Source organism: Salvelinus fontinalis, chromosome 18, assembly GCF_029448725.1.
Source record: "Salvelinus fontinalis isolate EN_2023a chromosome 18, ASM2944872v1, whole genome shotgun sequence".
NCBI lineage: Eukaryota > Metazoa > Chordata > Actinopteri > Salmoniformes > Salmonidae > Salvelinus > Salvelinus fontinalis.
In genome coordinates this window covers 8,027,156-8,048,648 of record NC_074682.1, presented here as the reverse complement: position 1 = coordinate 8,048,648, position 21,493 = coordinate 8,027,156, and the positions used below count along the sequence as shown (strand labels likewise).

Genomic DNA, 21,493 nt, shown 5'->3' with positions numbered 1-21,493 from the left:
GCAGTTCACACGGCAGACACTGCAATGTCATTACATCAGAAATGGATTAAGATGATGTGTCATTGTGCACCACTCAAAGTTGTTTACTGCCACGGTTTGCCCCATTAGCCACTCATTTGAAATCAAAGGGATATTTTGCATTTCATTTAACACTGCAACATCACGCATCCAACTTACAGTCAGTGGAAATCTGAACTGGATTTAAAATACATGTTGTAGATAGTTGACCCACTTTTGGTAGGTGACATCTCAGGGGGGAAAACAGCCGCTTCTATTGCTTCATCGGGCACTTCAAATAGCCCTTTAGAAACCCCTTCACTCATCCTCACACCACAAGTTATAAATGTCAACTTTCAGTAATCAATTACGTTTTGAGAATACTGTACATGTTTCATTCTTCATTGGCGTGGTGAGTACAGAGGTTCTCAGTTTATCCACAGGTGAAAAATGCTTCTCAGACGGCTTGTCACTTCTGGTGTTACTGTGGCGACACTGCGTCTTTCTTCTGTTCTCCTCCTCGTCCAAGAGAGAGCATATTGATGAAGCATGGGGATTAGTATAGCTGACTGAGCCATCTGTGACTATATTACATTATAAGGTGCGCTGCCAAGACACACTGTGCCCAATTCTCGAATCAGCTACATACAGTAGACCTACAGTACATTTTCCAGTGTAGCACCTGTCTAGAAATATAAACAAGATCTTTGTTTTTTTCTGTTGTCATATTTTTTGGATGATGGCTTACTACAGTATTTCCCTGTCATGGCCGTGTCAACCTTGTATTGACAAAGACTTCAGCAGAGGGACGGATTAGGTGAGACAGCATTGTGCCCATGTTGTTTTGATGAATGAGTTTGGTGGTGCTTAACAAAGAGAATAGCTGAGGTGACTCAGTAGCTGTGCCCTACAGCACGGTACTATATTGTTTTGGCCACCCCCAGCCTTGCCCACTGTGCAGAATATTATCGTAAGGAAAAGTCACAGTGAATTATTCTCTGTCGGTTCTAGTTTAATTGGGCAGTTAATAATGTGCCTGCCCCGCATACGATGAAAGTGTAGTCCGTATGTAACAGGGTTGCAGCTTGCAGACAAGCCAGTTATTTTCCCCGCTTAGAAAGAGGAGGGCATTGAAAAACGGGATGCATTTGGAACAGAGTAAATCAGCCCAGACTTACCAAGCTTTCATGTAGCACATGTCACCCAAAATGCATGTCACGAGTATGTACTATAAGGTTCCTTGAAAATGCCAAGTCAAAACTCTGATCATCCATGACACACCAACATTTGTGGGATTCAAGAGAACACATGAGCCATGATACATCCTTTCAAGTTAAAATGACTACTGGGGTGAAAGTCTCTGAAGCTCATAACATAGTGACTTCAGTAAATCTCTGGTGTTATACAGTATAGGCTTATCCGTTCCTCCCACATGCTCTCCCTCTGGAATGCAGACAGACACTCAGATGGAACAGCAGAGATTACTGAGGATCTTCCACAGATAACAAACACAATATCACACACACACACATAAACCTGGGTGTCTCTCACATGACCCCAAATATTCAATTTAATTTCTAAATAAATAAATAAATGGCACTTTTCAATTCCTAAACCTGAATTTCGATGAATCTTCTTCATTGACCAAACTGACATGGAATTGACTAACCCTGTGTTTCCCATTGTGACCCAGTGGAGGCTGAGGGGAGGACGGCTCATAATAATGGCTGGAACGGCGCAAATGGAATGGCATCAATCACATGGAAACCATGTGTTTGTTGTATTCGATACCATTCCACCAGTTCCACTCCAGCCATTACCACAAGGCCGTCCTCCCCAATTAAGGTGCCACCAACCTCCTGTGTTGTGAACATATAAATAAAATAAATACTTCCATTTGCAAATTACCGCATGTTGATGGCTATGTCCCTGTCCTCATGCAGCTCCGCACCGATGCTGAGAAGCGCTCCCTGGTGGAGAGTGGCCTGTCCTGGTACAGCGAGGATGCCAAGGCTGCACGCAAGATGGACGGGAGCACCTACGAGACAGGGAGCCTCAAAACCGAGACCCCCAGCAAGTGGAGGAAGTCCTCCAGACCCATGGAGGGTGCTAGTGAGGACGCGGGGGTCAAGGGGGAACTGAGGAAGCCCCAGAGCCTGGGTCAGCCAGGGACCTTTAAAAAGGGACGCAACCCCCCTGTGGGTGTGACCTCACCCATCACGCACACCTCTCAGAGCGTCCTGAAAGTGGCAGGTGAGATTGGATGATTCGTTTTCTCTCTCCCTCTCTGACCTACCTCTCACACTCAGACATCCACACTTTTCTCTATATATTAAAAACATTTTTGGGGGGTCCAGTCCTGTTGAGTTGGAAGTAACTTAGCAGTTTGATGATTAAGTATCCCATCGTTATTCCAAGTGAGTGCTATACAGGAAAAGACTATAAGGGTTTTTACTTCATGCGTTAATAAAGAGTGTGTGGGAAAGTAGATGTATAAATGGCGAGGAAACATGGGGAGAAAACATGATTGTTAACTTGTTTTGCAACATATCCTTGTCATCCATAACCTCCCCTAAATGGATAACACATGAACAACCAAGTCTGTTTGGAGAGTAGCCACAGCCAGCGGATATCTGCTTGATATCAACTGAAATGTAGCAAGGCACTCTGGCTCTCTGCGCCAGAATTTGATTGGTTGTAGTACTGTACAGGAACAACTGGGAAGAAATGATACTGTACAGTGTGTTCCATGCAGAACTGGGCTCATCTTTGTGGATTTCCCTCCTGGTTCATCTTCCTATGTGTCTTGTCAAAAAAACAAACTGACTTCAGAGAATCACTGTCTTGTGAAGCATTTTCAGGTTTTGAACATATTTTCATCTTTTTGCTTTGCCTGAATTTGAAGACTATGGATATTTAATGCACCTTCGTGGGCAGTATCAGTGGAAAAGTTCCATTTAAATAGCAACAAACACAGTACAGTGCAGCGTGGTATTTCAAATGACCAGTGTGTGTTTGTGCATAGCTTAATGAATGGTGTCTTTTAAGACTGGATGACGCTGCTATGTGACTGCTGCTATTGAGGCAGCCATAACTGATTCATAGTTTGAATGAAATAAATATTTTCAGAGTGAGACGTAGGAAAAGTGTGCACTGTAGTGTATTACCTTTCTATCCCATCCTAAAGCCAGTTTAATTGGAAACTTTCTTTGTTTAGTAATGACATGTAGCAGATTACAATGCTGTGTAGTGACTCATCCGTCTGATTACAGCAATAACGTTGTGGTTGGTGTTCTTTCATCCCACGCGATATACACGATTGAACGATAAGGGAAACATTCACACTGCAGTAAGATTTCCCGACTGATGCAATTTATTGCATTGCCCTCTACTACTTATTTAGCTGGTTTAATGTGGCTGATTATATGGAGGTTCTAAAGTTACCACATGCGCCTGTGACATAAGAGCAATAATTGATGTACTTATATTCTAAAAAGCATGAAGCATGTCAATTTGAGTAACTTGTCCATGACAAGTTGCCAGAATAATGTGAATGCACAATCCACAGAGTGCCGTTAATAAATTTTTTACAAAAATTCTCCCCTTTCCCTCATTTTGGCCGGGTTGCCAAAGTTATTGGGCGTTGCATTTCTTCACGTCTTGGTCAAGGGCCCAGTTTGTCACGCAGACCGGTCTGCAATACCTTAGATAGATTTGTGTGTCTGTATGTCGGTGACTCGACCTCTTCATATAAACCATCTGTAAGTAAATACAGATGTTTCTTGCTTATAAGTTGACTCTCCTCTAATAACACAAGTTATATGCAGCTGCTTTCATGTGACCAAATTTAGCCATTTAGCCATATTGTATGGTTCTGGTCATCCATGACTCCAGTCTGACTGATTCCTCTGATTCATCCAACATTAGTCACAGTGGTGTCATCGACATCCAGTCAGTTCACTTTTTGGGTAGGTTCACATTCAGCTGCACTCATTATCACAGCTTGCTAGGCGACAGATAATTACTCTGTAATGTAATCTCTTCTAAACTCTATATTTATCTATCTCTATGACTGCAGCACCAAAGAGCGACCACAAGGCGGTGGACAAGACCAAGATGTCTGTGAAGGCTGCTGGGCTGCAGCGCTCCCGTTCCGACGCAGGGAGAGAACACCTCCCGGAGCACCGGGAACACCGAAAGCCCCCGTCAGGCCTGGTCAAGCCTTCCGCCGGGGCCTCGTTCGGCTACAAGAGGTCCCCGACTACCGGCAGTGCCACCGTCATGACAATGGGGGGCAGCACCATCTCTAGTGGCTCTGCCACCGTGGGCAAGATTCCCAAGTCCTCTGGCATCCCTGTGAAGCCGATGGGAGTAGGAGGGGGAGGAAAAGGGGGGCGTAAGAACAGCTTTGACGCCACAGGCAGTGAGGAGGGGGGCTTCCTGGGGCCCAACGCCCGTAACAGCCTCCAGTACCGAAGCCTGCCGCGCCCTGCCAAGTCCAGCACCCTCAGCCTGATCGGCCGCCCTGGGTCGGCCCGGCCTGCCAGCAGCAGCATCGACCCCGGCCTGCTGAGCCTGAAGCCTGTCTCCATGGCCTGCCCTGGCCCCAAGAGGAAAGAGCCCGGCAGTGGAAGCACTAAGGGGGCGAGTCGAGGAGGGAGCACAGGCCCTGTCAACCAGACAGACCGGGAGAAGGAGAAGGAGAGAGCTAAGGCCAAGGCAGTGGCGTCTGATATGGACTCCCTGTGTGGCTCCCTGAAGATGGAAGACTGTCAGGGGGATTCTACAGGGGAGGCCAGCACCAAACTGCAGGGACTGCGGAGGGCCAGTAGCAGCAAATACCCCGAGCTCTCCTCGCCCACCAGTCAGAGGTAAATTCACCATCGTGATACATTCTCACACTGTTCAAGTCCTACAGTACGTTAAAATAGTACTACTCCTTTTGCTGTGGTCTGGTGTTTATAGAATCAGCTATGTAGTCATGTGTTAGTATCGACTCATTTTGTCGATACTAACACATTTTTCAGCTGTCATTTTATGAAGAGTTGCTGTGTAATGTTTTCTTAACCACTTAAAACAGACATAAGAGAACAACAACGCAATCAAACAAGTAACTGTCATTTTGCTTGCTGTGTTTTGCACTCATGTCTTAGAACAGGACCAGCCCAGTAGGATCTTTGGATCCATCCCGGTGCTGTATGGTGCTGGATCTGACATTCTGTGTCTCGTGTCTAATTCATAGGATGCTGAGCTGCAAGTCTCTGGGTCGGCCGCCCAGCCTTGCCCACTTGGACAAGGTCAACTCCAACAGCCTGGACTCGTGCGTGACCATCCAGGACCTCCCTCCTAAAGTGCCCCCTTACTCTAAGCTCCAGGACCTGGCCGGGTCTGGGTCACGCAGCCCGGCCCCCCGGGGCCTCACCCCTAGCCCAGCCCCCATCCTGCACTTGGATTCCCCCAGCTGCTACCCCAGCCAGACCCTGTCCCTGGGGGGCTCTCCGCTGCTGTACCCCAAACTGTCTGGCCTGCACCGCAGCATGGAGTCCCTGCCCCTCACCATGAGTGTTCCTCCCAGTGGAGGATATATCCGGGCAGAGTCCCGAGACAGGGACAGGGAGGAGATGAGGGGCACAGGGACCTGGGTTGCTGGGAGCAGGACCTCCCTCAATCTCCCAGACAGGTGGGTCTCGGCCGGAGCAACACCCTGATGATGGGGTGGCATGGGTTGGGTAACCCTCTGCTTGTGGGGGATGTCTTCACCAGTCTCACTATCGCAGCAGTCAGTATCTGTATGTAGCAACATAGAATGATCAAACTATGCTACCTCCTTTCTACTGCAACGGAGATATTATTAATAGCAAGAGATTCTGTGATTGAAAAAAAAGATCTACAGGTGTAACACTGTTTTATCATGGATTGTTTGATAGCAGAAAATGTAATATTTGGTGTCTTTGTATTCTTTCTCTACCAGTTTGCAAACGGACAGGAACACCTTACCTAAGAAAGGATTAGGGTATGTCAAGTAAGTTTGTCATAGTTTCCCGCCACATTTGCTGTATCAAATGATGTAGTATTCTACTCGTCTGAGGCGCATGTTTAATTGTTGCTCTCTTAATTGTCCTGCTCCAGTCGCTACAGCTCTGGTCCGTCTGAGGCTCAGTCAGAGGGGAAGGAGAGGCGTCACTCCCACACGGCAGTGAGCCTGACAGAGAGCGAGAGCCCCCCTCAGCTGCCTTCTCCCACCCACATGCCCCATCTTTCCTCTGGCAAGGCCGTCCTCACTAACGTGGGTGAGTCTCAGTCTTCATTCGTTCATCAACTGTCCTCCAGCTCTGATGACTGACTGACAAACTCTGTCTAACTCTAAACTCTCATTAAGACACATCCCCCTGCTGGTTTGTATTTATATTTTGTTCAGTATATATTTATAGTACCAGTCAAAAGTTTGGACACACCTACTCATTCCAGGGTTTTTAATATTTTCTACATTTTAAAATAGTAGTGAAGACATCAAAACTATGAAATAACACAAATGGAATCATGTAGTACCAAAAACAGTGTTAAACAAATCAAAATATATTTTAGATTTTAGATTCTTCAAAGTAACCACTCTTTGCCTTGATGACAGCTTTGCACACTCTTGGTATTCTCTCAACCAGCTTCATGAGGTAGTCACCTGGAATGCATTTCAATTAACAGGTGTGCATTGTTAAAAGTTAATTTGTGGAATTTATGACAAGCTAGGGTTGGTATACAGAAGATAGCCCTATTTGGTGAAAGACCAAGTCCATATTATGGCAAGAACAGCTCAAATAAGTAAAGAGAAACGACAGTTCATCATTACTTTAAGACATGAAGATCAGTCAATCCGGAAAACGTCAAGAACTTTGAAAGTTTCTTCAAGTGCAGTCGCAAAAACCATCAAGCGCTATGATGAAACTGGCTCTCATAAGGACCACCACAGGAAAGGAAGACCCAGAGTTATCTCTGCTGCAGAGGATAAGGTCATTAGAGTTACCAGCCTCAGAAATCTGCAATTTACCGCACCTCAGATTGCGGCCCAAATAAATGCTTCACAGAGTTCAAGTAATAGACACATCTCAACATGAACTGTTCAGAGGAGACTGTGTGAATCAGGGCTTCATGGTCGAATTGCTGCAAAGAAACCACTACAAAAGGACACCAATAATAAGAGACTTGCTTGGGCCAAGAAACATGAGCAATGGACATTAGACCGGTGGAAATCTGTCCTTTGGTCTGATGAGTCCATATTTGAGATTTTTGGTTCCAACTGCCATATCTTTGTGAGACGCAGAGTAGGTGAACAGATGATCTCCGCATGTGGGGTTCCCACCGTAAAGCATGGAGGAGGAGGTGTGATAGTGTGGAGGTGCTTTGCTGGTGACACTGTCTGTGATTTATTTAGAATTCAAGGCACATTTAACCAGCATGGCTACCACAGCATTCTGCAGCAATATGCCATGCCATCTGGTTTGCACTTAGTGGGGCTTTCATTTTTTTTCATTACCCAAAACACACCTCCAGGCTGTGTAAGGGCTATTTGACCAAGAAGGAGAGTGATGGAGTGCTGCATCAGATGACCTGGCCTCTACAATCGCCCGACCTCAACCCAATTGAGATGGTTTGGGATGAATTGGACCGCAGTGTGAAGGAAAAGCAGCCAACACATGCTCAGCATATGTGGAACTCCTTCAAGACTGCTAAAAAAGCACACCTCCAGAACCTGGTTGAGAGAATACCAAGAGTGTGCAAAGCTGTCATCAAGGCAAAGGGTGGCTACTTTGAAGAATCTAAAATATGAAAAAAAATATATATATATTTTATGCTTTTTTGCTTACGACATGATTCCATATGTGTAATTTCATAGTTTTGATGTCTTCACTATTATTCTACAATGTAGAACATAGTACAAATAAAGGAAAACCCTTGAATGAGTCGGTTCTGCCTGGTACTTTTGCCTGGTACTGTGTGTATATATATATATATATATATATATATATATATATATATATATATATATATATATATATATATATATATATATATACTAAATGACCAAAAGTATGTGGACACCTGCTCGTCAAACATTAATATGGAGTTGGCTCCTCCTTTACTGCCTCCACTTTTCTGGGAAGGCTTTCCACTAGAGGTTGGAACATTGCTGCGGGACTTCCATTCGGGGACTTGCTTCCATTCAGCCACAGCATTAGTGAGGTCGGGCACTGATGTTGGGCGATTAGGCCTGGCTCGCAGTTTGCGTTCCAATTCATCCCAAAGGTGTTTGATGGGGGTTGAGATCAGGGCTCTGTGCAGTCCAGTCAAGTTCTTCCACACCGATCTCGACAAACCATTTCTGTATGGACCTCGCTTTGTGCACGGGGGTTTTGTCAAGATGAAAAAGGAAAGGGTCTTCCCCAAACTGTTGCCACAAAGTTGGAAGCACAGGATCGTCTAGAATATCATTGTATGCTGTAGCATTAACATTTCCCTTCACTGGAACTAAAGGGCCTAGCCCGAACCATGAAAAACAGCCCCAGACCATTATTCCTCCTCCACCAAACTTTAAGGTTGTCACTATGCATTGGGGCAGGTAGCGTTCTCCTGGCATCCACCAAAACCAGATTCATCCATCGGACTGCCAGATGGTGAAGCGTGATTCATCACTCCAGACAATGTGTTTCCATTGCTCCAGAGTCCAATGGCGTTGAGCTTTACACCATTCCAGCCGAAGCTTGGCATTGAGCATGGTGATCATAGGCTTGTGTGCAGCTGCTCGGCCATGGAAACCCAGTTTTTGAAGCTCATGACGAACAGTTCTTGTGCTGACGTTGCTTGCAGATGCAGTTTGGAACTCGGTAGTGAGTGTTGCAACCGAGGACAAACGATTTGCACGTGCTTCAGCACTCAGCGGTTCCGTTCTGTGAGCTTGTGTAACCTACCACTTTGCGCCTGAGCCGTTGTTGCTCCTAGATGTTTCCACTTCACAGTAACAGCCCTTACAGTTGACAAGGGCAGCTCTAGCAGGGCAAACTGACTTGTTGGAAAGGTGGCATCTAATGACGGTGCCACGTTGAAAGTCATTGAGCTCTTCATTAAGGCTATTCTACTGCCAATGTTTGTTTATGGCGATTGCATGGCTGTGTGTTTGATTTTATACACCTGTCATCAATTGTATATATCATGTTGACTGTTGTGGACCCTGAGTGTCTCTTTACACTGACTCATTAGGGGTGTGTGTGTGTGTGTGCGTGCGTATGCATGCAGGTATGTTTAAGTGCATGAGTATGTGGTGTACTTGCCTCATTGTACTGTGTCAGTCTGCCTCTTACCCATGCCAACCTTCCTGTCTTCCCAGTTTCCCCCATCCCGAGCGGTACCTGTGTCCCCAGGATAACCCGCTCCAACAGTATCCCCACCAATGACGCAGCCTTCGACCTGTACGGCTCCTCTCCACTGGGCAGCAGCGTGTCACTGGCCGACCGGCCCAAGAGCATGATGCGCTCTGGATCCTTCCGTGACCGCGAGCCCACGGATGACTGTGAGACAGCTAGCACATGTAAGATACCTGTAAACAGATATATCATTCCTTTTTTATGGCTAGCCACTATGGCTCCATTTCTAAGGCCCCTTTGGCTTGTCAGTCTACTACTGGGGCCCTCAGTTGATAAAGTTAAATGCAAATTCCAATTTGAGTGTGTTGAGGTTTTTTTACTCCCTGAATATATTTCAGGGAACCTGAACATTCCCCTGATGTTTCAGGCCCCGGCCTAGACAACCCTTGAGTCTAGTAGTGTCCTTGAGGCTGTGTTCTCAGTGCAGAGAGAGGGAGGTAAAGGGTGAGGCAGAGAGCGAGAGAGATTGAGTACCTCCATGTTAGAGTTATGTAAAGGTATAATGAGGTGACCCAGTTTGTCTCTATCACTTCTCTGAAGTCATGTATCTCTTCTTCAACGTGGTCTGCGTTGGATTATGTTGTATGTTGTTTTCTGTGAAGTACTTATATACTGCCACAAGTAAACTGTCATTTATACCTTGTAAATCTACACACACACACACAGTGGCAGGTTTACTGGATCTAACGTTGTGTATAAAAATCTGAACGATAGATTAGTCATATTGTTAGCATATTCTGTGCAGTATTGATATGGCATATTTCAGTACTAAACCATGTTATGTGCTTGTTCTCTCTTTTTCTTCCTCTTTTAGTCCATGGCTCCGTCCTGTCCTTAGCATCCAACGCTTCATCCAACTATTCCTCTGTGAGTAATAAAATGATTGAATAATCCTGAAATAGTTATTGTGCTCAGCTGTTGTGTGCCCACAGGACTTACTATCATGATTATAACTGTTGGGACCCTTCACAATGACATGAATGTATGTGATACAACCGGAACATTGCCAGGCCTGGCCAGCCAACTGTACAAATACAGCCATGTAGTTTTTCTGTCATTGATTGAAAACATGGCTGAAGTGAGGTGAGATGTTGTGCCAACTGCCACTGAGGCATTCCAGAGCTGAAACATTGTTCAAAGACAGCTTTTTACCTCAGAACATTGGGTTTTCTCTCCTTTTCCAAATTTGGCCATTGTTTACGTTCAGATAACTGCCAAAATAAAGGAAACACTTCAGTAAATGAGGAATACAAAATATATTGAAAGCAGGTGCTTCCAAATGGCTGTGGTTTCGGAGTTAATTAAGCAATTGACATCCCATCATGTGTAGGGTCATTATTTGGGCTACCATGTCTAGAAGGAGAGATCTCAATGACTTTGAAAGAGGGGTCTCAAAGGATCATAGGCGGTTTTAAAGGGTGTGTGTGCATGTGTGTCTCAGTTTTCAGATCTCAACCCAATTGAACACTTGTGAGAGATTCTGGAGGGCGCCTGAGACGGCGTTTTCCACCATCATCAACAAACACCAAATTATGGAGTTTCAAGTGGAAGAATGGTGCTGCATCCCACCAATATGCTGTGTTTACACAGGAAGCCAATATTTGTACCACTAATATTGGTCTTTTGACCAATCACATTAGTTTATTTTAACAAACCTAACGCAATGGTAAATCTTAAGTGCTGGCGGTAGTGCTATAGGTTCGTGGGTGTTTCCTATTTTCTTAACCAGAATTATGGGCGCAGGAGCTGGCAGTGGCTTTAAAGGGCTAGGTTTTGAGAAATAAGCAAGTTGAAGGTATGTCGAGGCTTTAGCCCTAAGTTGCCAATCAGAACTAAATAGATTTGACTGTCTTTTATGTATTGCGTTGTCATCAACTCCAAATCGAAGGATAGTCCGTTATAGCCTAGTATCCTTGTCCATTATAGCCTAACCTTTACCAAACCATGTTAAATGTAAACTTTAATGGGGGGTATGGACGTCCCGAGGATCACTTATAGCAAGGACATTTGTTAAATAGCCTACAGGAACAAAATAACAAAATGTAGTCCTATCCCATATTTGTTTTTGAACAGTAATTGCATGGCTACAATATAGAAATATATTGTTAACATAGCATTCACACTGATATAGGCCTACTGTAAAATACATTATATTTGAGCTATGGGCATGCCAAACGTTGTCAATAAGCACGATTAGGTAAACTTTTGATGAGACCTAAAAAGACAGTGAATAATTCTAATCAAATTCTAATAAAACAACAACTTGTTTCAAATATGCTATGTCTAAATACAGTTACAGGCACCATAATTGCTCCCCATAGCAATATACTATTTAGGCCTAAGACAACATAGACAATGGAGGGTTTTACGCACATCCAAACTTTTCACAGGCGCTGGAAAAATATCCAATATATAGAGAAAGGGGGAATGTCCACTCACCGTTACGGCTCTCAAATATATAGCTGTAGCCTACCATCTTCGTTGATATGGCCAGTAGTGACTTTGCCACGTGAAAGGTAAACAAACAAACAGGCAAATATAGTCTACAAGTGGATTCAGCACCACGGACAGCGATCGGAATTCCCACGATTTGAAAGTTAGGTCCAACAGAGGAAAGTGTCACATGCAAAATGATCAATAAAAAACAATAAACATTCTTTTTAAATAACTTGATGTTCCTAAACAGGCTTCCTACAGTCACTGACACCTTCCATGCCAGATTGAGTCCAAACCTTTCACAGAAGCTGGACAAAAATAATGTCCAATATAAATACAACTTAGTGAGTGAATGTTATTTATAATAAGGGTCACATGGTGAAAATCTGACCTTTCTGAAATGAAAATGGATGGCCCTTCATACAGCAAGTACATTTTGCCTAAACCCTCCATGAAAACTTGAAGAAGAAAAAAAGTGACCCTCCCCTATACCCAAAATAATAATTAAAACAAAGTGGATAGCAGAGAACATGTCTACCATTTACTCGAACTTCTTGGACAGACCGGAGCCTTAGATATGCCGTTTTAGAAACTGTCCTTCGTCCTGTAAGCATTACATGACAACGCAGGGATTTTGATGGCGCAGATGGCTGCGGGCCAGAAGGTTGTGGGTTCACAGACCACGGTGTACAAGAGTAGAGGTGGAAAGATCTCCTTTATAGTAAAAGCATTTCATGAATCTCTCATCGTATTTGCAGGTCCGAGGGAGAAATGGCCTCTTATAAACATTGAATGCAATTTTTCGTCATTTTACATGTTAGCAGAAATGTTTTAATATCACACAGATTACCAAAACGACAGGGTAAGAATGCACAGAGAGACAGGCCTATGTGTTCATCTTATCATATTTCTCCAACGCCAAATCAGTGTGTCTTGTTTGCAACGAAACGCTCCCTATTTCCAAATAATTCAATCTGAGACGTCCTTAGCAATGAGCACCTTTCCACCCCAGACAGAGTAGGCCTACCGATGCATAAAGATTTAAACTTTACATGCTGGCTACTCTTCTTCCGTGGCTTAAACCAACGAGAGAAGGTCACTAGTGTTACCCTAAAAGCTGTCTGGGTTTAAACATCTATTATACAGAAAGTGAATAGCTTAATAAATTGATAGAGACAGAATTTGATTACTTCCCAAGCAAAGTCTATTTTATGTCTCCTCGGCAATAGAGGGTGGAGGTCAGCCTCTGAATGTCAAAGAAACGAAACAATGATATCCCCATATGCATCAGAATCACATCTTTCCCGGGTATTTTACAGCTTGTTTCTAGCATAAAGCACTATTATAGATCACTTTATATATATCATTGGATCCGTTTTATTTTCTTCAAAATCTTAAACTAACATTGGGTAGGCCTGTGCTTTGTGCCATTTTCTTTAATAAATGGTAGATCTATGGCATACCCTCTCATACCCCCTCAATTAGAGTCTTAGTTTTAACTTAACAGCCCACTGACGCGGAGGTAGTCTATTTAAAGAGTGCGTGGTGGGTGGTGGAATTGACTGACAAATCTATGGATATAGCAGCCTATAGCCTCATTTCGTCTGTCAAAGAAATAGTTTCAAACTCATAGCCCTCTTGTTGTTAGTCTCATTAAAATGAAGATGGTTGAAATGAATTATGTCTACATAAATGTGCCTACTTTCAGCACCATGAGCTGTCCATTTCCAATTGATTGTGCCACGGATGCTGCTTTTAGTTTCAGCAACACAATGTAATGGCTACTTGGCTTATTGTGAGGTCAATAATTCTGATAAATACATAATGGGCAAGAAACGCATTGTTTTTAATCAAATCAATTATATTCGTAGCAAGCTATCAAAGTTGACCTCTGTTCCTCCTTCTCCTCTTCGCGCTCTCCTTTTCAAACTGAACAAAACATAAGCTATAGGCGAGACCACACGCAAGATACTGCATTATTGGGACTAGGCCTAATACATAAAAACATTCGGAAAAAGCCTTTGACTCTCCTCCTGGACTGCCATCATAGGTACAGCCATTGGTTAGGCAGCACACAAAAAAGTGTTTGATCAGCAAGAGCAGAGCAGGCCGGGGCTCACAATCGGAATATCCATTGCAGTGTATCCTATTTGTATTTACACCGTCCCAGCAGCTATCTTAGAAATATAACTTTGCTCTGTGCTTCTCCGAGCATGCACTTCGTAGCCTATGGATAATTTGATTGAGACCACACTAAAGAGCCTGAAGGCACACTTGATATTGCTTGCCCAGCGGAGAATCTGATTGTGGGCGGCATTGGGCACACATCGATATATAACCCAATAAGCAACTCATTCTAAAACACTGAGAAATATTGAAATTACAAATTACATGACCCTCCCCTAGACAAGATTAACAAAATACTAAACCCTCCCCTTTCTGTAAATTTCGATCCATCCCTTATAAACTAGCGTGCGTTTAAAAGTTACACCTCTTTACCTCCAGCCGAAAATAGATCCCCAGAACTTGTCACAACATATCTTTTTCAGAGTTGATCTGTTTGGTCAAAAGACCAGCCATATAGTTCCAGACACTTGTAGAATCTATGCCAAGGTGCAATGAAGCTGTTCTGGCGGCTCGCGGTGGCCCAACGCCCTATTAAGACACTTCATGTTGGTGTTTCCTTTATTTTGGAAGTCACCTGTTTATCCAGGTCTTTACCATGTTTAAATTCTATAAAACCTCACCTCTCATGAACTACTAAGGCTCACACGTTGTGGTTTGACTGCTACTGATACCCATATCAAGTATATCCTTATCTATGGTCATTATTTTAGGGTGTATTCTATCCTGCCTTTACCCTGCTGAATGCTTCCAAGATGCAGTCTGAATCCCCTGCCCTCTATAAACTCAGGATTGCACCTGAGCTACCGTTCGACTACCACCACCCGCCGTAACCTTGACTACTCCCAAGTTCACTCTATCTGCTTTCTTCTCGTTTCTTCTTTCTGTCCTACTATGCTCTCTAAGACCGAGGAGAGGATACAAGGAGAGGTAAGGCTAACGTGTTCTGCTCTTCAACTCTCCCTTGTCTTCATCTTCCAAATGTCATCTCGTTCGCTCTCGTACCATCCGTACCGCTCACCTCCATCCGTTCAGCAGTGCTTCGGTGATCAGAAACGTTGTTTTCCCCCAAACAATTGTGATTCATTTGGCATGTTCAGAGTAACTCGGCATGCTGTCCAGCAACCATTGTTTCTATTGTTTTTCATGTAGTTACTACTTTATCATTTCATGTTCTCCCATAAGCTTACTTAGTGTCATGCGCCTTACCCAGCCAATCACTCATTCCATGTACTACCATACAGTGTGAGGCACTTTGAGATGTGGAGAAGTAAGCCAATTGTGTCAGGCCATCCGTCTGTACATTACAAGGCTTGATCTTTGCCCGCTCTGCCTTTCTAAAGGACCTTGTTGTTATTGTCTTCTCCACAGCAAATCCGCAAGCTGAGACGCGAGCTGGAGAACTCCCAGGAGAAAGTGGCCAACCTGACCACCCAGCTGTCTGCCAACGTATGTAGAACAGGTTTCTCACATTTCAACCTCTGAGCTTCTATATGGTGGCCATATTTGTTTCTGCCGTTGTCTAGTCTCCAGTCACCAGGTGCAAAGTCTCGCACCGGTATGTAGCCTAAGTCTGGCCAAAGCGAAACTATGCTACTGTATGCTACTCCTTTATTGTTGGCTAAATGGCAAAGAAGTTGGCTAAGGCGGTCTGGCTACCAGAAAATCTATATGGCTGACTAATGAACAAACTGACACACCTTTGTTCGATCACGATTCTATTATGTTCTACCATGATTCTATTATGTTCTACCATGATTCTTTTATGTCCTACCATGATTCTATTTTGATTGATTGTGAGAGTCTCTGTTAACAGCAGTCTCACATACCATGGTAGCAGGATCCATTTGTTTGTTTTCAATATAAAAAAACAAATGTCTTTATGTCTGTGTTGGACCATACGATTGGTGGAAGCTGAATGAGACTGAATCCAAGTCTGTTAAGAGTCATCTAATAATATGAATTAACCTGTCTCTGGGTGCCAGACATCGTGATGAGGTCTTTATCACACGAACCAACACAAAAACCAAGATATTTAAAGCGCCTGGATCATTAGGCATTGATTAAACTGATGTTGAGCTATGAAAAGCATGCATAGTGGAGAGGGTGAGATCAGATATGGTGCTGGCTTTGATAGATTTATGCCCAGTGTTGAATACATAGAACGCAATCTAACAATCCAATCAATGAAAATGAAGCTAAAATGAAGCTAGTATTGGTTAAATCTTGGGTCAAGAGTTTTCCCCGGTCATGTGACCTCACCAGGGAAAATCTTCTGTCCATTGTTGTAGTTACTAAGCAGACATAAACCTATAGTGTTCTAGATGGGATAAATACCCACCTTGGCCTGGTCATAGCTGTACGTTGTGCTGGTTAAAGCTGGCTTTGGACCTTGCCAACTATGGTTAGCCTACTAGAGGCTGGCTCTGGCCCCCGCTCCGTACCCGTACCCAGTACAGCCAGCGATGCTGGTGGAGATTTATGAACCATAGGCACAACATGGTTTCAGGGCAATTCGTATTATTCTGTACGTACATGTATGAGACTCTATTTAGTATGATATGTTATGTTACTTTAGGTTACATTATGAATGGAATAGTCGTCTTACAATATCATACGAATTAGAGGACGTATAGTATCATGCGTCTTACCCTGTCGTACAATAGCATATGAATTCTATGATGTAATTTATCATGCATAATGGTGGACGTATAGAGTAGGTCTTTCTCTGGGACCAAGTTTCTTGTTGCGTCATAACAACTAAGAAGAAATATGGGGAGAATTTACGCTGGTGGTTAGGTGAACTAACAACAAAGGTTAGAATAATTTACGTGAAAGGTTAGGGGAACTAAAACGAGAAAAGAAAGGGTTCATTTACATAGCAGGTTAGATGAATTGGTTTAAGTTTAGAATAAGGGTTAGGGGAAGGCTTAGCTAAAATGCTACAGTTGTCCCGACGCGACTCGAACACGCAACCTTTGGTTTGCTAGACGGTCACGAATCACGCTCGCCTATCCTCCCCGAGCAACCTCTCTACTTTTGTTTCTGTCCAAAGTAACTAGACCATTAGTAGGTATCATACATCTTGGAGGTACTCAGAAATACGTAAAGTATGTTTCGTATAGTTCTGAGGCCAGGCTGGGCCCACAGGAGGTAAACCAGCAACGCTGCACACCGAACAATCTCTTCTCTCTCCCCTGTACTACCACAACCCCTTTTATTCTCTCTGCACTATACCTCCCCACCCCATCCGCCCATCACCCTTTCCCCCCCTCCCTGCCCCTGCTTCTCACACCTCAGCCTAACAATCCGGCAACTAGATGCTACATATATTTGATGTGTTACGAGAGTGAGTGACAGACTGCCATGTGTTCATGCTGAAAGAGACATGAAATCTTGGGAGGTGCCGACCAATCCAAAACTCTTTTCAGGAACCGCACTTGATGACTCTATTGCATGCTGTTTAAGCAAAGAAAGTCAAGTCCACTACAGTACTAACACTGTCCATTGGCAATACCCTTTAACCCGGTCTAACCCTCTAACCTGAGTGTGTTACTGCTACTGCATGATTGCGTGTGATATGACCACAGACCTTGGTTCAGTATTAATACATGAATAAACAGTGTTTATAAAACAATTGATTAAAACCTACACAGTAGGAAAAATTATAATTTTGCTTCATCCCTTACCCACTGGATTATTGTCTCTTTAGTGTGTGATAAATTGTATGATGACGCTATTAACTGTAATTTAGTATTACTGTAATTAGCTCTCTGGCCCAATGTCTGTGTGTGTGTCTCGGTTGTGTGTGTGTGTGTGGATGTACGTGTGCGTTCATGCGTATGTGTGTGTGCGCGTGCACATACTGTATGTGTGGGTGCATGCGAGGAGTGTGATCCCGGCCTAACGCCACTGTCCCTCTCTCCTCCACTGTTGGCTGTATTGACCGCTGGTTCTGGACTCTTTGCTGCCCCCTGCCTGCTGGCCGCTGACCCACACCTCTGGATGCTGGGTGTAGCAGCTAGGCCAGGTTTGTTGGACTGTCTGTTGCTTCCAGATCCCTCCTCCGTCCTTCGCTGTCGCATGACTCTCTCTCTCTCTCTGACCGTCCATCCCGTTCCGCAGGCTAACAGGCTGACCTGGTGCTGAGGTTCTTGTTTAAGTCGCCGTGTGGCGGCGCCAGCCAGGCCTCGACACCTACCTTGAATCATGTGGATGATGGCATATCTGTAGTTTTAGTTTTAAATTAGCCATGTAAAAAGTAGCTAATGTTGAAATGTAAGAGAATGTAAAGATGGTAGCCCTGCATACACATATAAGTAAAAACGGCTGAGGTTTATTGTTACTCTATTACATTAGAGTCACATTCACTACTATGAGGGTTCAGAACGGTCTCCCATGCTACATCAGGTTGGAGAGGCATGTGCCCCAGTGCCATACTCCAGTCACCACTCACTCACTCACTCACTCACTCACTCACTCACTCACTCACTCACTCACTCACTCACTCACACCCCACCCTCCTCTCCTCCCTTCCTTTCATCCTCCACAACTGTCCATCCCTTCACCCCTCCCTCCTCTCCTCCTGGCAGATGGAGAAAGCCATTTGCTTGATGTGCAGTGAGCCTGTGGTGCCTGCGGCCTCTAAACTGCAGTGACTCATCTGTGTTCTCTCTTTCTCTCCCTCTTTCCCCCTCTCTCTTCTCGACCCCTCTTTCTCTCTCTCAAGGCTAATTTGGTAGCAGCATTTGAGCAGAGCCTGCAACTGATGACGTCACGTCTGCAGAGCCTGTCGGTCAGCCAGGAGCAGAAGGTACCGGTAAATGCAGCTGCATTATTCTGCCCTCTCTTACATCCTTCCACGATGAGGGGGGGGGGCGATTTATTTTCCAAAACTTCAGTGGAGCAGAGTTCTGCGCTATTAATTTACTGTCGAGCTATTTCCAATCAATGTAAAATAAATGTCCATAAGATATGTTTATTATTCAGCGCTCTTTCCAGTTCACCATAATTAGTTGTTAGCAAACAGAGCTTCAAGTTGTGAGAATTTCATAAAAAAATGCATCTCGAGAATTCATGTTTAACCAATAGTTCTTCAAACAAATGAACCAATTTGACTTTTGTTATATGAGAAGGCTGAGCGCAAAGTGAGCGTAGACTGTAGACAGAGTCTGATCTCCTCAGTGTGTTTTGACAGTCAAGGCTAACATCCTGGCCCACAACATGCCCTTGAGCGTTATCCGCATGACCACCCCAAAGCCCTGGCATCGTCTAACTGTATCATGCTGTTGGAGAGCAGAGGACAAAAACTGTCAGAAGGACAGGAAATTAAATCTAGGCCAAAAGTTGACATGGTGCTACGGTCTTGTTTTCACCAGCCACTCGGCACAATCCTTCAAGCCTTCAGGTCTGAGACACCATAGACACACCATAGTCAGTCCCCCCGTGTAGGACTGCTGTCAGCTGCGCAACGGGGTACATTAGCCCAGAAGATATACAGTAGGGAGTCCTCTCTCAACATCAGAGTAAGATTGCAAAATTCCTGTAACTTCCACAAAATTCCCAGGTTTTCCCAGAAATCTTGGTTAGAGGATTCTCCGATTTCCTGCTTCCCGGGAATCTTCCAATCAGGATTTCTGGAAAACCTGGGGATTTGGGGAAAGTTACCAGAATTCTGCAACCCTAGAGGCAACAGACAGTTGTAATGTATTGGTCCTGTTTCCTTGTAGGACTCTGAGCTGACTGATCTGAAGGAGACCATAGAGATTCTGAAGACGAAGAACACAGAGGCACAGGATATCATCCATGTGGCCCTCAGCAACCCTGACATCACTCCTAAAGGTAGGGAGCCAACCAAGGGCCTAACGTTCTTTCAATAGAATCCCTTTGACTATTCCTTCTCTTCTCCAGAACAGTTTTTCTCTCTCTTCACTCCCCCTCACTAGCTCCTCTTGTCTCTCCAGAGCTGCAGATGAAGAGGCAGAACTCGTCCGAGAGCATCTCCAGCCTGAACAGCATCACCAGCCACTCCAGCATGGGCAGTCTGAAGGAGCAGGAGGCCAAGAAGAAGAAGAAGAGCTGGGTGAGGGCACAGAACCATCTAAATATAATAAGGAATTTGAATCAGGATTCTAATTGGGTTTCGGGTTCTATGAGAGAACCCTCTAACTAGGGTCAGGGCAGTGGTACTGTCTTGTCAAAACGGTCTGGATTTTGGATCAATGGGATTTGATCGGCCTATTGGTGTCCAACGTTGCGAAAACCTACAATTTGAGTTCCTGGAGTCCACTATACCAAGAGTTTACCACTGGACTGGCTAGTAACAAGCAAAGTGGGTAACTTTACTTCACTTTATGTCAGGGGTGTCAAACTCATTCCACGGAGGGCCTAGTGTCTGCAGGTTTTTGTTTTTTCCTTTCAATAAAGCCCTAGACAACCAGGTGTGGGGAGTTCCTAACTAATTAGTGATGTTAATTCATCAATCAAGTACAAGGGAGGAGCGAAAACCCGCAGACACTCGGCCCTCCGTGGAATGAGTTTGACACCTGTGCTTTATGTGATCTAGCTAATGTATGTCTACATAAAGCATTCATAAACTCTACATAACATGTTTTACACAAGCTATAAACCAACATAAACATTCTAAAGAGCTTATAAAATAGCAACATCATGAAGTTATGAGATTGGCTTAGAATAGGATTTCTTCATTTTAGAATCCTAATTTATGTTTTGCATTTAAAGGAGAGTCACCATCCAGCCACTCTCTCTGTGTCTGTGCTCCTGCATGTGTGGGTTCTCTCTCTCTCTCTCCAAATCTGATATTAAGTATGACTCCTCTCTGATCTCTTTCTCATGCTTCCCTGCTACTGTATTTTATTCAGGTCTTTGAGGTGAGTAGTGGATATTGTAAGAGCCCCAAGTTCTCTTCCTCCCTCCCTCCCCCCCTGCACTGATGAGTCATACTTGTTAGATATTTGGAAAAGCTGTGTGGTTTTTCATCCCATATTAAACCTAGCCAGATCCACTTCATTCACTAACTGTACTTTACGGTAGCATACATTTTTATGTATACCATTTACAGTAAATATAAGACAGATGAATGATTCAGAAATTACAAAGTAAATCGGATAATCAGGCAACAAATGTTTTCAAATTCTGTTTGGTTTCGTGTCCAGGGAAGTTTGATTTTCATGCGAAGCTAGTCTGAAAGTTAGTGAATGACAGGGACATTTTTTTGCCAGAGGACAAAATAAACTTTTTGTGATATAGTCACCCCAGCCATTTTCTGTTGTTTTGCTGTGGTACAGTAGTCCTCATATTTGACATATCATGACAAAACGTCAAACTCAACACACATTATTTTTTTTACGTGTATGTTTTGTCGAATCACAGCACTCACTTTGTTTAAACTGTACAGACAGTACAGACACTTAAGAAATGTGGATAATTCCTCATATAGGGTTCTACTGTGAACAAAGTGAACGTAAACACAAAAGCCTTGCTCCTCATTTGGTCATGATTCT

The 21,493-nt window shown here is 44.0% G+C and overlaps 1 protein-coding gene across 6 annotated transcripts in view; it reads left to right on the top strand.

Moving 5' to 3' along the window:
- The window catches only part of LOC129814886 (neuron navigator 1-like), a 126,570-nt gene that overhangs the window by 83,549 nt on the left and 21,528 nt on the right, over window positions 1-21,493 (top strand). For 3 of the 6 annotated variants that reach the window (XM_055868016.1, XM_055868017.1, XM_055868018.1), the window contains 12 exons: window positions 1,941-2,250; window positions 4,076-4,868; window positions 5,240-5,677; window positions 5,969-6,010; window positions 6,127-6,287; window positions 9,374-9,574; window positions 10,225-10,277; window positions 14,877-14,900; window positions 15,342-15,419; window positions 18,700-18,783; window positions 19,700-19,811; window positions 19,934-20,052. In XM_055868016.1, coding sequence (XP_055723991.1) covers window positions 1,941-2,250; window positions 4,076-4,868; window positions 5,240-5,677; window positions 5,969-6,010; window positions 6,127-6,287; window positions 9,374-9,574; window positions 10,225-10,277; window positions 14,877-14,900; window positions 15,342-15,419; window positions 18,700-18,783; window positions 19,700-19,811; window positions 19,934-20,052 — 2,415 coding nt within the window. Of the gene's footprint in view, window positions 1-1,940; window positions 2,251-4,075; window positions 4,869-5,239; window positions 5,678-5,968; window positions 6,020-6,126; window positions 6,288-9,373; window positions 9,575-10,224; window positions 10,278-14,876; window positions 14,901-15,341; window positions 15,420-18,699; window positions 18,790-19,699; window positions 19,812-19,933; window positions 20,053-21,493 lie in introns of all 6 variants that reach the window. The other 3 variants (XM_055868015.1, XM_055868013.1, XM_055868014.1) reach the window with 2 other exon arrangements.